Raw genomic sequence first — 16,763 nt, forward strand, 5'->3', positions numbered from 1 at the left:
GGGGCTGCGGAAAGTTTGTGGGGCATCCAATAAAATTAGAGGATTGTTTAAACATTTCGATGCGGAGTAGCAACCAAAACAGATTCCTAACATTGACTTTGGTTAGGCAAATTTCAGAAAAATTATCTTGCCCCCATGGGCAAAACCAAAGTCGCTGCGCTTCTGAATTTGTCTACTGATGTCTACATAAATAAATAAAAAAAATTAAAGAATGATCGACGATCTTTGGAACAATCTATTTTTGACAATGACGACTAAAATCAGCTTAGTATAGCGTCCTGTAGCTTACATCAAAAACCGCTGTGAGCTGGTCACAGAAACATAACTTCTCATTGGAAATAGAAAATTTTCCCTAACTACTAGAACGTCGAAAAATTCCAATGAACGTCAACACAAGGTATGGTTGAATGTCAAACTTTGTATGGAGCGGAGGACATAGCGATTTCAGATAAACAAACTCACCTCTCATGAGAATATGTCCTCCGATTTGTATGTACAGACCATACCTGGTTTATAATTTCATTGAAAAGTTTTACCGACCAGATTCAAACGAATCACCCAGTATAGCAAAATGCATGTTTTAACTAATGAAGCTGAAAATTTTAAACCAAATCCTAGTTACAACTTTCAACAAAATAAGTAAAAGATTCGACGATTACATTGTGCCATTGGAAAGAAAATGAACATTGAACACTGAAGTTAATGTAAATCTTTGGCGTATTACAAAAAATACGGAATCCAAATTCCGAGTGAAAATACATCGTTTGAGGAAGCACTATCTATTTCTACAGAATTGATGGAATGTGGTGAGTATTGTGAAGAATTTCACTGCAAAAATTCTATTGAAATCGCAAGTGCTGCAATGATGAAGCGAATTTGCACTCGAATTTACCCGAAACTAGGTCTCCGTGGGTTTTTGCGGATATTCATCTGCCTTCACTTTGGGGACATTGATGGTAAAACGTATGAGCTCTGGCCGCGCTTTCGTTTACGTTTCAGAAACTGAACAAGCTCGTGCCGCCAGCAACGACATCTTTTACAATATTAAGGAACAAGCGGAACGAGCGCAAATCAACAACAAATACATAACCTTCCGCCGTGTTTATTAGAAGTGCAGTGTTTATCGAAATTCGATCAAATTTATCCGAAATAAATTAAACTGACGATGTCCAACGTAAAGAGCGCCGTGAAGCCATCGCAGGCATTGAATTTGGGTACGGTTTGGAATGCATTCGTTCGCTTTACAAGCAATGACTTCGTTCCTCTTTATTACAGACGTTCAACAGCAAAAGAACTTCATCAAATTTTGGGAGTCCCTCGGTGAGGTAAGTTCGCATTTTATTTGTGTCGATTGTTTGTGACTGGATAAGCAAAATAGTGGCAGTGTAGATGTGATGATAATATTTGTTTTCTCGATTGAAAATACGTTGCCGACTAATCCATTCCTTTGACCGGTCAAATTATATTTTTACAATTTTCGTAAATAGATAGATAGATAGAGTTTTGGGAAATTTTGGGAGTAGCTCGAACTGAGTGACATAACGTTTCATTCAAAGAAGTGAAGTGACGAGAAAAATTCCAAAATTGGGCCACCGGCGTGAAATTCTGTTCGTTGTGCAAGAAAGATATTGCCCAGTTCGATCTGGCAATTGTCCTGAAATTTCGACGACATGAGTATCGGCGACTTCCTGAAGAAACGGCGAGTAGTCGCTGTTTCTTCAGGAAGTCGCTGTTTCTTCAGGAAGTCGCTGTTTCTTCAGGAAGTCACCGTTTCTTCAGGAACTCGCCGTTTCTTCTCTTCGTTTCTTCAAAAAGTCACAGTTTCTTCAGGATGTCACCGTTTTTTGTAAAAAGCGGGGACTTTCTGTGAAAACGATGACTTCCTGAAGAAACGACGAGAAGAAATGATGAATTCATAAGAAATGACAAGTTCCTGAAGAAACGGCGACGGAAGTTTCTAATCATTTTTTCAGGAACTCACCGTTTCTTCTCATCGTTTCTTCAGGAAGTCGTAGTTTCTTCTCATCGTTTCTTCATTAAGTCGACGATTTCGAAGATGCGGTGACATTCTAAAGAAGCTTTGACTTTCGGAAGAAGTGAGACCGTAGAAGCACAAAACAAAACAACTAGAAAAGTTCCCAATAAACACAAACAGGCCACACAAACCGACCGAGCTGAAGTGGAGCCAGGCGATGAAAGTCAAGAACGTTGTCCATAACTTCAGCATGTATAATACTGAAATTACAGACAAAGTACCTGTCAACTGCTTTTTGATACATTTCGTAAAAGGATGAATTCCCTATGGTAAACCGCTATATTTTATCCTTTTACGAAATGTGACGAAAAGAAATTTGTTTAACCATAGGCAATTTTCCATTTTACGAAAAAGCGATTGTTCAACCATATGGAACTCATCCTTTTACGAAACGTATCAAAAGCCAGTTGTCAGGTACATTGTCTGTAACTTCAGTACAGTTATGCTGAAGTTATGGACAACGTTCTTGCCAAACTTACAGTCCATCCAATTTTCAATTTCCAATTTTCTTGTTACAAAATGAATACCAATTTTCATTGTACATAAAAAGCGTTTTAACACGCTGAGCGATCCGGTCCATTGCCCTGGAGTTAATTTTTTTTTCTCTCGCATCGTTTTTAGTCTATGAAATTGGTTTTATATATATATTTGCAGTCTATAATTCGGTTCTGTAAATTTAAATTTTTCATATAAAAGTTTCACAGTTTCAACGCTTTTTAGGTGCAATGAAAATTGGTTTTCATTTCGTAAAAGGATGAATTCCATAGAAACCAACAAAACGCCTTTACGGCGAGAAGAAAATTAGAGTAGATTTGGGATCTCAATATCAACTGAATTAGTAATCTTGAGTTGAGATTGTCATCTGAAGATTTTCTTGAAATCGAAATTTCAGCTCAACTCAAGAATAAGCCACTGTACGTAGGTAGATTTTTAAAAAAAATACGAAAGTGTTTATTTTATTTGTTTTAGTTGCGTGTTTCATTTCACCGTTTCTTCTGGAAGTCGTTGTTTATTCTCGTCGTTTCTTCAGGAATTTGACGGTTTCCAAGAAACGGTGACTTTCTGAAAAAACGGCGACGTGTAATGACGACTCTCCAGATTTTCTGAAGAAACGGTGAGAAGAAACGGTGACTTCCTAAAGAAACGGTGACATCCTACAGAAATGGTATAGTGGCCGGTTTTTCTTGTCGTTTCTTCAGAAAGTCACCGTTTCTTCTCGTCGTTTCTTCAAGAATTCACCGTCTCTTCAGGAAGTCACCGATACTCATGTCGTCGAAATTTCAGGACAATGATTTGGCACGTGAAAGAAAACTCTGACAAATTTATTCTTTATGGAACAACCGAAATCATCGTGACCTCGATCGTGACAAGGTTTCATTTATTTCAATTCTTAACTTTAACAGCTTCTCTACACATTAATGCTTAGTCTAATCAACCGAAAATATCTTTCGTTTTGTCCTTGAACCTCGTCCATAATCCAGGCGATTCTTTGTTATCCCCATCAGCTTTGTCGGTAACTTGAACCACCTGTCACGGAAACCAACAAATTCAATTTTCCAATCCGTTTTATTTAACTGAAAAATAACTTTACCTGAGCGTCATATTCGTCTGCCGTCTCCTTTTGTCCATGGTAATGGGAATTGTATTCGGTTCGTCCAGATTCTCTAGCATAACCGTCCAGTAGTCTCTGTTGATCATTTCGGTCATCATCACTGTTCACATCAACTTGTTGCTGTCGCAAATCTTCAGCTTCAAAGTCCAAGTCGACCAATTGCTGCTGAACGTCTTCTTCGGCCTGACCATTGAAGTCAAGATCACCAAGGTCTTCAATATTTTCAGGTGTCTGTAATTAAGAAATCGGAAAAATAATTTTCTGGACGAGGAGCAACAAAATCTGCCCTGGAAAGCTTACCGGATCTGTTTGTTGTTGATATTCGTTGTTGTCACTACCATAATATTTTGGTGAATATGGTCTTTCATTGTTCAAATAACGCTCAATGATTTCGCTTTGATCGTCTGGCCTGTACGGTCTTGGTCGTTCATTTCCATTTCCATTGTCATACACCAAGTAGGCTTGCGTAGAAACAACTAGCGGTTCAAAGGGAGTACTGGTTTCCTCTAGTTCGTTGTCTTCACCAAATTCACTGCCAGGTACATGTCTCGTAGATCGTTGTGTAGCAAACGTTTGAGGCTATACAAACGATAAACAATCGGGTTATCTCACGGGAAATCTTGGTTCAAAGACATTTACCTGTACGCCAGTCGTCTGTGTGTAAGTTGTTTGCTTTCTGTGATAGCGTCGTTCAGATACGGTTGTAGGCTGAGTCGGCCACATTTGAGTAGTCAAATGTTGTTCATGCTTGTAGCGATCTCGTTGGTATTCATTGGGAACAATAAATGTCGGTTCAGGTCGAGTGGTTGTTGGTATTTCCGTATTTTCGCGAATTCGATCGAATGGTTCGGGTGTAGATAATCCAACTTCAGGTTTCTTACCGATCGGATAGTATCCCACTCCCGGTTCTGATTCTACCATTTCGTCCGATCCATAATCTTCCCCGAAAAACGTTGCAGGTATATCTCCTCGACCACTAACACTACTGACTTTTCCGATTTGGTAGTCGCGGGTTTTGAAACTGTAGACCCATTCGTGTCCGTTAAAGTAGAATTTACCGGTTGTTATTGTTGAATTACACAGTGCTTCATCCATTATACCGTAACCTATTTTAATTAGTTGTTCTTGCAGTTGTCGTAGTCTTTCTCTGTACTCTTCTGCTGTAAATTCAATTCTTTTATATCGCCTCTGTTGTCTGACGTATTCGTATCGATAGCCGCCGTGATAGAAGTATCCTTGATAGATTATCTCTCTAAATTCTTCTGCAGACAGCTTTCTGTGACCTAGCCGGTGGAGTGCATTTCTTAAAATTTGCACTCGATCCCGATACTCCTCTTGACTCAGAAGGATTCTCTCAAACTTCCCATTATCCGGATTATAACTCCAATAAATACCACCCCGCTCGAACGTACCACTTGTAATTGTTGCATTACACTGACCGTCACTCATCTGTGCATATCCTATGCTTCTTAATGTCTCCTGGATCTTCTGGTAAATTTCCCTGTATTCATCATCTGTGAATTCAGCAAAGTCACCCACAAAAATCGTTTTCACGATCGTGCCATTAACAATATTGTAGATCCATTGATGCGCGGCTCGTATGAAGTGTCCGTTGATTAGAACACCTTCATTCTCCTTCTGCGTCAACAAACGTAATCCCTCTCGGCGCAACAACACCTGAATTCTAGAAAATATTTCCTTGCGCTCTTCATTCGTTATTCGAATTTTTTCGTATTGCTCGCGTCCCGAATCGTAAACAAATTTGTTGCCATCACGAATGAATACTCCAGTAGTGATGGCTTGCTGAACTTCCTGTTGGCACATTTCTCCGAATCCAATTTCTCGTAACTTCTGTTGCAAAATTTTGTAAATAGCTTCGTATTCTACTTTGGTAGCCTCCTCGTAACGTCCAGTGTTACCATTGTAAACGTATTTGTATCCATTGTACGTAAAGCTACCGGTAGCAATGGTTTCATTAATCTCTCTATCTGTCATTCGATTGTAACCCAGGAGATTTAGTGCGTTTCTTAAACGGTACAACCTATCTGAATACTCTTCCTCAGTTAAATCAATAACTACTGTCGTCTTCTCAAAACGTCCGGTGTTACCATTGTAAACGTAATTGTATCCATTGTACCTAAAGCTACCGGTAGCAATGGTTTCATTATACTCTATGTCTGTCATTCGATTGTAGCCCAGTTGATTTAGTGCGTTTCTTAAACGGTACAACCTATCTGCGTACTCTTCCTCAGTTAAATCAATAACTATTGTCGTCTTCTCAAAGCGTCCCGTGCTACCATTGTATACGTAATTGTATCCATTGTACGTAAAGCTGCCGGTAGCAATGGTTTCATTATACTCTGTCTCTGTCATTCGATTGTAGCCCAGTTGATTTAGTGTGTTTCTTAAACGGTACAACCTATCTGCGTACTCTTCCTCAGTTAAATCAATAACTACTGTCGTCTTCTCAAAACGTCCAGTGTTACCATTGTAAACGTAATTGTATCCATTGTACGTAAAGCTACCGGTAGCAATGGTTTCATTATACTCTGTGTCTGTCATTCGGTTGTAGCCCAGTTGATTTAGTGCGTTTCTTAAACGGTACAACCTATCTGCGTACTCTTCCTCAGTTAAATCAATAACTATTGTCGTCTTCTCAAAACGTCCTGTGCTACCATTGTATACGTAATTGTATCCATTGTACGTAAAGCTACCGGTAGCAATGGTTTCATTATACTCTCTCTCTGTCATTCGATTGTAGCCTAGTAGATTTAGTGTGTTTCTTAAACGGTACAACCTATCTGCATACTCTTCCTCAGTTAAATCCATAACTACTGTCGTCTTCTCAAAACGTCCAGTGTTACCATTGTAAACGTAATTGTATCCGTTGTACGTAAAGCTACCGGTAGCAATGGTTTCATTATACTCTGTCTCTGTCATTCGATTGTAGCCTAGTTGATTTAGTGTGTTTCTTAAACGGTACAACCTATCTGCGTACTCTTTATCAGTTAAATCCATAACTACTGTCGTCTTCTCAAAACGTCCAGTGTTACCATTGTAAACGTAATTGTATCCATTGTATGTAAACCTACCGGTAGCAATGGTTTCATTATACTCTGTCTCTGTCATTCGAGTGTAGCCCAGTAAATTTAGTTCGTTCCTTAAGCAGTACAATCTGTCTTTGTACTCTTCGACAGTTAAATCAGTAACTGTGATCTTCTCAAAACGTCCTGAGTCACCATTGTAAATGAACTTGTAACCATTATGCGTAAACCCACCAGCAGCAATAGTCGCGTTATACTCTTCGTCTGTCAGTCGAGCGTAGCCCAGATGACTCATTACGTTTCTTAAGTGATGCAATCTCTCTTCGTACTCTTCGGCAGTCAGCTTAATAACATACGTTGTGGGTATGTGTGATTCGTACCTGATGTAAGTATCGCCATTTTCAAATGTCGTGGCATTAGTTCTAAATGATGGATAAATAGGATATGTTGGACGCCCAAATGATGTCGAAGTTGATGTCTGATTTCGTTCAAATGTGAGGCCATGATTTGGGTAAACTGGATATGGACGTGGACGAAGATGTGAACTGGTTTCTTCGTTTTTCACTGTGATCACATGATGACTCGTACTTGGCTGATAACGGGGAGTTACTTGCTGGACTACCTGAGTCACTTCCACATCATTGCGATCTTCCCAATAAGTTGTCTCTGGCGTCGCTGGTGTTACAGGAATGTGATGCTGATGATGTTTTTCTTCTTGGCGTTCATGAATAGTAGTTTGGGTGTGTGTTGTTGGAACCTAGGAATAAGATTTGGGTAATGAATTTTCTGCACTAAAACTGATTGAAAAATGACTTGAGGAACTTACTTGTGGTCGGTAATCTCGTCGGTGATCCAAAATTTCAAATTCCGTATTCTTGTCGATTGTTACTCGTGGTTGGTAGTTCGGTACTACTTCAGATTCTTCAACATGATTGTAAATGCTGTGTCTGTTATTCGTAGCTGGCACTGGAGATGGAGTATGCACTTCTACGATTTTTTGCTCTTCTTCGGTATTATGAACTTCGTAGCTTGTTCGTCGAGGTGGAGGTACAATGCTTGGCCGATTTCGATTATAGATTGTTTCTCTCTCCGCAGTGTTCTCTTCTCGATTATAAACACGAGGCAATTGCGGTTGTCGTCTTACTTCTTTTTCCTCCTGTGTAACATGGACATTTGTAGTTGTTGTAGTGCGTTGAGTAGGAATGACTACAGGTATTGTCTGGGTTCGAGTATATTCTGTATCTTCCATTTCTTTGTCTGTGCGACCATACTGATTGTAAACATTGATTTGTGGAACGGAGGCTGTGCTACTGGAAGACGTAAAGTTCTTTTCTTCTTTTACATTGTTTGTCACAACCATTGGTGTAGGATAAACTGTTCGGAATCTTTGTTCATTCGTACTATCTCTGCTGGTAGTCTGAGTGTTGTAATATCTGTTCACTGGACGTGTGTAAACAGTATGTTGTTGATTTTGTGACTGTTGTTGGTAGAAATTGCCCTGTTGCTGCTGTTGTCGTTGATCGAAAACACTCTGTTGTATCTGCCTCAAATCATCATCAGTGAAAACATTTTCCTGCTGTTGTTGTACGTCTTCAGTTTCTTTGTTGTAAGTTCCACCTCCAGCGTACATATCCGGCTGTACTTGAGAGCCTTGGTTTTCATGGAATCGGCTTGTGGCTCTGTAAACGTTTTGCTGATATTGCTCCTCGTGATGCTTTCTGAGGTCAATTATTTTCTGCGCAACCTGATGTTCAAACCAGTTCGGTTGATTCATTTGACTCCGTACTAGTTTACCACTTTGCAAATCCTCAATAATTTGCGTTGTCATTTCTTTGGCTATTTGGTCGATTTCCTCCTGACTTCTGCCTGCAAATCCAGGTATTAGGGCACAAATTTTACTGCATCCTTGTCCATAGTATGGCTGAGCGGTGCTTAATTCAGTCCTCAGTTTTTCAGCCATTCCCTCAACTTGGTCTCTTTGGCTCTGTGTCCAACCATCGAAGTTTTCTGCAGTTTGTTCAGCATTTCCCGACCTGCTGTTGTAGTAGCTGGACACAATAAATGAAAATATTTCAATTAATCTGTAAAACTGAAAGAGTTCAAGGGATTCGAGACAATTACCCTGTACCACCGACAACTTTTGATGAACGTTGATATTGATATTCGTGTCTCTCCTCTTGATGATTTCCCACATTTGCTTGTGTATTTGGTATATCGTTGTATATAACAAGACAAACAAGAAGCACTGTTATCAATCGTCTTGACCCCATTCTGGCCAATCGGTTTTATGTTTATTCTACGAAAAAAAATTGTAAATTTGAATTTTTTTTTTTTTTAGTAAATTAAAGGCGATGCTTTGCTTGTCTATGGTTATACGTTTCTCATGATCTTTCTCAGACTTGTACATCACTGAAGTGAATACACAATTTTCAAATCAACGGTCATTATTTTGGTCTGACAAATATGAAGCGTTGGTGGTTCCTATTTTGTAGTAATCACTTTGCGACTCTTAAAACAACCAAGGAAGTAGCAGATTTAACGATTATAGTCGTGGAAAGCTTGCCAGTTTCTCGAAGGTTAATTAACTAATGTTGTGTATGTGCATGTTCAATTGAACCGACAGTTCAGCTATTTTAATAGCAATATGTGTGAACAATTCCAAACCACTTCTAAACCATAAATTATAAAATATGTTGGAATTCTATTCATCAAAAGTATAACTGTAATAGTACATTACTATGCAAGGGAAGTAAAGTGATATCTCGTATCCAGATGAGTAAAAGTAACCGAGGGCTTTAGCCCGAGGTACATTTACTCATCGTGATACCATATATCACTTTATTTTCCGTGTGTAGTACGACGTTTTACTATGCGAGTGATGTAAAGGCTATTGCCTATACATGTAATAGTCTCATTACATGCACCAGCATAGTAAAGTCTATTACTGTTTTTGGCATAGGAATTTTTAATGTATCAAAATAAAATCTTTTACTTCATTAGTTTTAACGTTATGTAGCTCCTTAGCTGAAGCTGCGCTTTTCATTTGTTAAAAGTTTTTTTTTAGAAAATAAATAAAATGAAATTAGCTTTCGTGATATACTATCTGAGATCATGTGCCTTTTCTGTTGTCGTTATAAAAAACATTTGCCAAGGTGATTCATCTCAATTACAATAATTGCTACCGCATCTAAAAACAAAGCGAGATCCACCCTCAACTAATAAACTCACTTATAGTCAACGAAGCTAGGCAATCACATCTATTTTGTTTTTGTTAGTTTGATTATTGTAAAAACATCTTACTACGTGCCCCAACCTCATCACAAAATAATGAAAGAGAATTTTTTGTATTCACATTCTATCTCCCGTCCAATTTTTTCTAAATTTTGCTAATGTTAATGGGAGTTGTTATCAGTAAAAAAACGCAATGAGCTGATAAAAACTAATCAATTTAATTAGTGCATCATAATTAGAACCGTCTTCAAATTTATGATTCTTGTTGGAACGCGTGATTTATGTTGAGTGTTTTTATTCCTTAATCTATCTGTTGTAGCCCTAAGATTGCAGATCACATAGGTATGTTAGGACAGACGATGATTCTCACATGATCCCAAGACTTTGAAATATCTTAATGATCTTCAATTAATTGCCACAGCAAGGATAACTCTTGAATCAATAGTCTTGATTCTTGGAAAACATCATTAAGTCGTTTACGTTTAACGAACTTTGTAGAAGAAAAATTGTCAGCTAATTTAGATCCAATACAAAAACACTGGAATTGATTTGCCGCAATATCAATTTTATGTGTAACTCAACCTAACACTTGATAACCTCTTGCGGAACCATTATATATTTATACTTGCTCTATGTTCTGAGAAATGTGAAGAACCTGCGTAATTAATCAAAAATTGTTCACGAACTACACAAAAGTTTGTTTCCAAATTAAAATATTAATAAAAATGTTTAGATGATCACCTTTTTGCTTAAACTATTCACGAAAGTCGATAGACGATTTTACAAAATCATCTTCTAACTATAACGATAACGAATTGAATTCTATTTTAAAGAACGCTGTTTAACCGTTCGCGGATTCTGAAGGACTGATCGACAGACAGATTTAATAGTAAATATGTTGACGGTTTCAGTTGCAAAGTTATTTAAAATTTTGCTTTCCGATTTTCCATTGCTTTTTGTATATAGAAACGTGAGTATCATAACTCTGAAGAGTTGTCATAAATGTTGACGACAAAGCGATTACTACATGGGTAGTTTAATCACTTTGTTAAACCATTTTCATGGGGAAATGACGCTTGGAAACTAAAGCTCAAATGTAATAGATTTTCATAGAATTCTATTACATTTCGTCATAAAAGTACTGATGTTAGCGGAACAAACTTCACTGCTATCAAATTTCATGGATATTTCACCAACCAAAGTGAAGTTATTTCACCAGAAAATAGAGCGCAAAGCAGTGCCTATATTCGCGAAAATATTTTCAAGAATTTTCTCAAATTTTCACGATTTACTCAAATTTTCGTGAATTTTCCCAAAAAGTTTTTTTTGAGAAAATTTGAGAAAATCGCGAAAATTTGAGAAAATTGTTGAAAATATTTTCGCGAATATAGGTACTGGCGCAAAGAATGAAGTACTGAAAAAAATCGTGGCGCCTCTACAGACCATCCGAGGCTTACTATCTCTGAAATTAGAAAACATTTGTTGGCCTGTGGAGACGACAAAATTTCCTCCAGTGCTTCATTCTTTCTGCTATATTTACAGGTGAAACAACTTAACTCTGGAATGCGATAGCAGTGAAGTTGGCTCACAACAAAATAGAGCGCAGACATTATCAATTTTATGACGAAATGTACTAGAAATGTAGTAGCACTGTACAAAAATCTATTACATTTGAGCTTTAGCTTCACTAAACCATTCAAATTTTGCTGACAGCCGTCTTCACGATTGGCCCAACCTATTTTATCAGAAACTAGGATTCGAGGAGAGGTGAAAGATAACAGACTTGACCATTCCACATAAATATCCGTGTTAGTCGCATAAAGACTAAAATCTAATAGACGTCATTACCATACGCCTATTTTACAAGAAGTTTTCTTATTGCCGAACAGTGTTTTATTCAACCAAACTTTAAGAAATGGTTTAGTCAGGCTGGGTCTTTTAAATGAAATTACGATCATTAGTCAATAAATTTAGTCCAGTAGCAATATGAGAATAGAATTTGTTGCTTAATTGTTCTTCGACTGCTTTTAATTTCGAACTTACAGTATGTTTTAATGCGTAAGACGTCCGTCAAAGAGTCATCAGAATCAATCTAAGTCAGTTATGATCCGTTATCGACAGTTACGTAAGCAATGAGCTGATTCCTTTATAGCATAATTAATGATGTTGACCAAAGCTGAGATATTAATGTTAAAACAAATGAAGTAAAAGAATATGTATTCATCAGTCTCTTGAAAATATTTTCATTAAACAAAAGATGACATAGATTCTACTAATGAAATGATGTTCCTGCTATTTGTAAAATGTTAACAATCATTGCCGAACTTTCTGGTAAATGAATTAAAGACCACAAACAAGATTATAAGTAGACACTGATCTCATAAATCGTTTCATTTCCGATGTATACGTTTAATTACCTCATCTATTCAAATAAGATGATGCACATTTCGCTAAACTAAAACGGTATGGTATGCAAGATCTCTATGACTAAAATTCTAAATAATGACTACTTGTCTGCATCTTATTCACCTCTTCAATCATATGAGTGGGCCGCTAACTATACGCAATTGTGAATTAGTGAATTACTGAGAACTGTACGAATGTTAATTTACCTATGGATAAGAAGTCTCTAATAATGATTTACGACACACCAATCCATTCGTCATTTGTAAAAAAAATAAAGAGATTATATGCGTATACTTGCACGACAAAGTGGCTGCGACGACATATCGTTGTTTTTTTTTTGTGGATTCGTTATTTTTAATTCCATTTCGGCGAAATATTCTGTTTTCACTCGGTGCTTTTTTGTGTCGATCTTTCTGTATAATTTGTTCGAAGAAGAGAAATGAGATGAGCTCTCCAAAAAGATGTTTCTTAAGAATTACTTAAACGCTTAAAATCAACGTTGTTTATTGGAACAAAAAATGGTCTTTGCCAGCTCTTTATAATTTAGGTTTTTCCACCATTTCGGTATAGAAATATGATGATAGATTGAATGGATTCGTTACTCGGCAGATATGTTTCGAATTGAATTGATTGCGATGAAAACCTTTCATTAGTTGAACAGAAAGTAACGGTCGTTGAAAGAACATTTAACATGAACAAGGTGCGAGTGGTGACCAGGCTGTAATTTATAAATTTTTTCTTTCCCAGAAAACAAGCACAACAGTCCGATTTTTCGACCGTACCGACTATTACAGCGTCCACGGTGAGGACTCTCATTTGGCAGCAAAATGCATTTTCAAATCGGTTTCGAATATAAAAACAATGAAACCGGACAGCAACGCCGGATTGGATTATTTATGCTTGAGTAAAGGCAATTACGAAATCCTTTTGCGTGAGCTGCTACTCGTGAAATTGTTCAGGGCGGAATTGTTCAAAAGAAAGGTAATTTGGAGAGACTAGGGAACATACGAATGAACGAACTCAATGTCCTATTTTTCAGAATAATGATTCTCGATCGAATGACTGGCATCTCGAGGCCAAGGGCTCACCAGGAAACTTAATCCAATTCGAGTCGGTTTTGTTCAACAACAACGAAATGGATATCGGCACTACACTGATTGCACTGAACTTTAAACTCCAGGACCAACAGAAGAAAGTCGGTGTAGCGTCGGTCGATGCGAACGAAAGAGTCATTTCGATCATCGAATTCATTGACGACGACTTTTTCAGCGAACTGGAAGCTATAATCGTACTGTTGGGACCGAAAGAATGTGTCCTGCCAACCGCTGACGGAGAGTTCAAGACGATCAAAAAGTTATTGGATCGCAATAACGTGATGGTCACCATGACTAAGAAGACGGATTTCAATTTGGAGAAGTCGGATTTAGTTCAGGACCTAAACAAGTTGTTAAAATTCGAAAAGGGACAACAAGAGAATGCCCAAACATTACCAGAGATGTCGAAAACGGTTGCTATGTCAGCATTGGGAGCGGCGTTAAAGTATTTGAATCTCATTGGTGATTCATGTAATTTGGGACACTTCGAAATGAAATTACTGGACCTGAAACGGTATGTTCAGGAACGTTAATTCTATGCCAACACTGGCCCGCTTAATCGTTTGTGCTCTTTCCTAGATTTGTTCATTTGGATGCTGCAGCTGTTTCCGCTCTAAATTTACATCCGAAGCCGGGAACCCTGATAAACTCGTCCGCATACAAATGGCATAGTATTCTGGGCGTTCTGGATAGATGTAAAACAGCTCAGGGACACCGATTAATGGCACAGTGGGTTAAGCAGCCATTACGAAATGAATCGATCATCAAAGATCGTCATGATATTGTCCAATGTTTCATTGACGCCAGTACGGCGCGAACGGATCTTCATGATAGTTATATGAAAAGGATGCCGGATGTTATGGTGAGTGTCTGTCAAATCTTTATCTTTCTCTCAGTCACTCATCATCCCAACATTTCGTTGTGAAGGTTTTGTGCAAGAAGCTTATGCGTAAGAAGGCTTGCCTGAAAGACCTGTACAGACTCTATCAAGTGGTTGCTCGCATTCCGAAAATTTTAGCAATCCTATCGGATCTGCTGAATCCGGCAGTCGACAGTGTCATTGTCTCCCCAATGAAGGAAACTTTTGGAGTAAGATAAACCAACCGACCGGTTTCGATGAGCATTAAGCTAATCTTCTTCCAATCTTTTAGGATCTGAAGTTATTCAAACAAATGGTGGAACAGGTTATCGATGCAGAAGGCATAAAACGAGGCGAATATTTCATAAGACCATCGTTCGACACCGAATTGGAAACGGTCAAAGCATCGATGGATGAAGTGGAGGAGAAGATAAACAAAAAACTCAAAGCTGCCGCTAGTGATCTGAATCTCGACGCTGGTACAGCAATAAAATTGGAGTATGTCGCACATCACGGCTATCATTTTCGCATAACGTTGAGTAATGAGAGCGTTCTACGAAAGAATACCAAGTACAAAACGTTGGACGCAGTTAAGGGTGGCGTTCGATTCAACACAGACGCATTGGTTGCGTTAAATGATGAGTTTAACGAAGCGCGAAAGGCGTACGAGGAACAACAGCAAAGCATTGTTGAAGAAGTGATTCGCGTCGCTCGTAAGAAATCCTAAGAAAAATTGAATTTTTCGTTCGACTACTAAATCGATCAAACATTTCAGTTGGCTACCTGGCTCCGCTTAGCTGTTTGAACGGTCAATTGGCACAATTGGACTGTCTGTTAAGCTTTGCTATTGCGGCAATCTCAGCACCAATTTGTTACACTCGGCCAACAATGTCCCCCGAAGGTAATGGAGTAATGGAGTTCAAACAATTACGACATCCATGCCTGGAACTGCAAGAAGATGTAACGTTCATTCCAAACGATTGTTCCTTCAAAAAAGGTAAGACACCGGCACATCTTCCGCAACCAATACAAATATCGAATTTACGATTGCAGAGGAAACACACATGAGCATCATTACCGGTCCTAACATGGGCGGAAAAAGTACTTACATTCGATCGGTTGGTGCGGCTGTTCTGATGGCACAAGTTGGATCGTTTGTTCCCTGCGAGTACGCTAATATATCGATCGTTGACTGTATTCTGGGACGAGTCGGTGCTGACGATAACATAAACAAGGGATTGAGTACGTTCATGGTGGAGATGATTGAAACTGCTCAAATTATTCGGGTAAGTGCTTGCGATGTCCGTTGGACTAAAATTTAAAATTGTTTACATTGAACGCTTCTGCGACCATTAGACTGCGACGGAGAATTCTTTGGTCGTAATAGATGAACTTGGCCGGGGAACATCTACGTACGAGGGATGCGGAATCGCTTGGTCGATTGCTGAGTAATTTGATGAATTGTCGGTGATCCTGACATGTTTCTAGCATTGGTCATGTTTTCATTTCAGACATCTAGCGAAAGTTACGAAATGCTTTACACTCTTCGCCACCCACTTCCATGAAATAACCGAACTCGCTGCCTACGTACCAACCGTCAAAAACAGTCATATGGTAGCCGTAGCCGATAGTGAAAATTTCACGTTGCTGTATCAAGTGAAACCTGGCGTAATGGATAAAAGTTTCGGTATTCACGTCGCCAAGCTGGCCAATTTTCCGCAGCGTGTAGTAGAGGTAAAATCAATGAAATTAGAGAGCTGGACAGATTTCACATTTTTTTCGTCGTTGAATCGAACAGGAAGCGCAGAAAATATACGACGAAACTGATGATCACAAATCGGATGATGAGAAGAAATCCACCAAATATTTGCAGGCGATGGACATTCTCGATAAAATTGATGCGTCATCTGTTGATGACATCGTAGCCATAGTACAGAAAACTTTGGTTCATTAAAATGTTGAAAAATTAGAGTTAAGTCGAAGGCACTCGTTGATCTTTGTAGTTGTTCCCGTTATTTTGCTTATCAATAAAATACATTCCATGACACGATTGCGAATTCTTTTCTGGTTTTACTGTGCAGAGCCGAGCATAATTTTCAACAAAGGAATTGAATCTGTAAAATACTGACTGCCATCAGCCGGAGAGATATGGCTAAACGTTTCCTTTCACATTTTAATTGATACGAAGGTAACGACTGACAATTATTATTTTTACTGCCTACTGTATGCGAAAGTTGACCATTACATAGCAACTATTTGCTGTGTGCCCTCGACAATGGTTCCATGTTCTATTTCTCATTAAACGGCGTCGATGGCTGCCTGAAAAGAAAAAGGGCGCCCTTGGTACACATCCCACGACCTGCGATCTGTCATCTACTCCTCCAACCATTAGCTTGTGTTCTCCAATGTTAAAGGAAGCGTATCAAGACAGTTTAGCTTTGGCAACGAAAAATTTGGTGATCCTCGGGAAATACAAAGTAAG

The 16,763-nt window shown here is 38.5% G+C and overlaps 2 protein-coding genes across 5 annotated transcripts; one reads left to right on the forward strand and one right to left on the reverse strand.

Annotated features, from left to right (window-relative positions):
• Positions 1 to 1,055: 1,055 nt before the first annotated feature.
• LOC119070823 (DNA mismatch repair protein spellchecker 1) lies at positions 1,056 to 16,331 on the forward strand. Of its 2 annotated transcripts, XM_037175323.1 has the most exons (12): positions 1,056 to 1,214; positions 1,276 to 1,325; positions 13,076 to 13,309; positions 13,368 to 13,936; positions 14,002 to 14,284; positions 14,350 to 14,511; positions 14,574 to 14,994; positions 15,057 to 15,278; positions 15,335 to 15,567; positions 15,638 to 15,729; positions 15,793 to 16,015; positions 16,080 to 16,331. In XM_037175323.1, exons 1-12 carry the CDS (start codon positions 1,166 to 1,168, stop codon positions 16,233 to 16,235), a joined length of 2,694 nt encoding a protein of 897 aa, XP_037031218.1. In that variant the 5' UTR covers positions 1,056 to 1,165; the 3' UTR covers positions 16,236 to 16,331. The 2 variants fall into 2 exon arrangements, with proteins under 2 accessions (XP_037031218.1, XP_037031219.1); XM_037175324.1 differs by lacking the exons at positions 1,056 to 1,214; positions 1,276 to 1,325 and adding an exon at positions 12,971 to 12,992.
• LOC119070817 lies at positions 3,361 to 10,804 on the reverse strand. Of its 3 annotated transcripts, none has more exons than XM_037175301.1 (8): positions 10,664 to 10,804; positions 8,813 to 8,987; positions 8,030 to 8,739; positions 7,518 to 7,948; positions 4,287 to 7,448; positions 3,948 to 4,226; positions 3,627 to 3,878; positions 3,361 to 3,562 (listed from the first exon to the last, which is right to left on the reverse strand). In XM_037175301.1, exons 2-8 carry the CDS (start codon positions 8,959 to 8,961, stop codon positions 3,467 to 3,469), a joined length of 5,079 nt encoding a protein of 1,692 aa, XP_037031196.1. In that variant the 5' UTR covers positions 8,962 to 8,987; positions 10,664 to 10,804; the 3' UTR covers positions 3,361 to 3,466. The 3 variants fall into 3 exon arrangements, with proteins under 3 accessions (XP_037031196.1, XP_037031197.1, XP_037031193.1); XM_037175302.1 differs by having other exon boundaries at positions 4,287 to 5,532; positions 6,460 to 7,448; positions 7,518 to 8,739; XM_037175298.1 differs by having other exon boundaries at positions 7,518 to 8,739.
• Positions 16,332 to 16,763: the final 432 nt, after the last annotated feature.

The sequence above is a fragment of the Bradysia coprophila genome (genome assembly GCF_014529535.1).
Source record: "Bradysia coprophila strain Holo2 chromosome IV unlocalized genomic scaffold, BU_Bcop_v1 contig_106, whole genome shotgun sequence".
In the NCBI taxonomy this organism is placed as follows: Eukaryota; Metazoa; Arthropoda; class Insecta; order Diptera; family Sciaridae; genus Bradysia; species Bradysia coprophila.

What these genes read in the sequence shown, in the direction of transcription:
- LOC119070823 (XM_037175323.1), top strand. Translation starts at nt 1,166, where the DNA reads ATGTCCAACGTAAAGAGCGCCGTGAAGCCATCGCAGGCATTGAATTTG. An exon ending in AAACTGCTCAAATTATTCGG is followed by an intron (nt 15,568 to 15,637) that starts GTAAGTGCTTGC and finishes TGCGACCATTAG; the next exon opens with ACTGCGACGGAGAATTCTTT. An exon ending in TTCCGCAGCGTGTAGTAGAG is followed by an intron (nt 16,016 to 16,079) that starts GTAAAATCAATG and finishes TGAATCGAACAG; the next exon opens with GAAGCGCAGAAAATATACGA.
- LOC119070817 (XM_037175298.1), bottom strand. Translation starts at nt 8,961, where the DNA reads ATGGGGTCAAGACGATTGATAACAGTGCTTCTTGTTTGTCTTGTTATA. An exon ending in ATCAACAACAAACAGATCCG is followed by an intron (nt 3,879 to 3,947) that starts GTAAGCTTTCCA and finishes TCTTAATTACAG; the next exon opens with ACACCTGAAAATATTGAAGA. An exon ending in CAGACGAATATGACGCTCAG is followed by an intron (nt 3,563 to 3,626) that starts GTAAAGTTATTT and finishes TTTCCGTGACAG; the next exon opens with GTGGTTCAAGTTACCGACAA.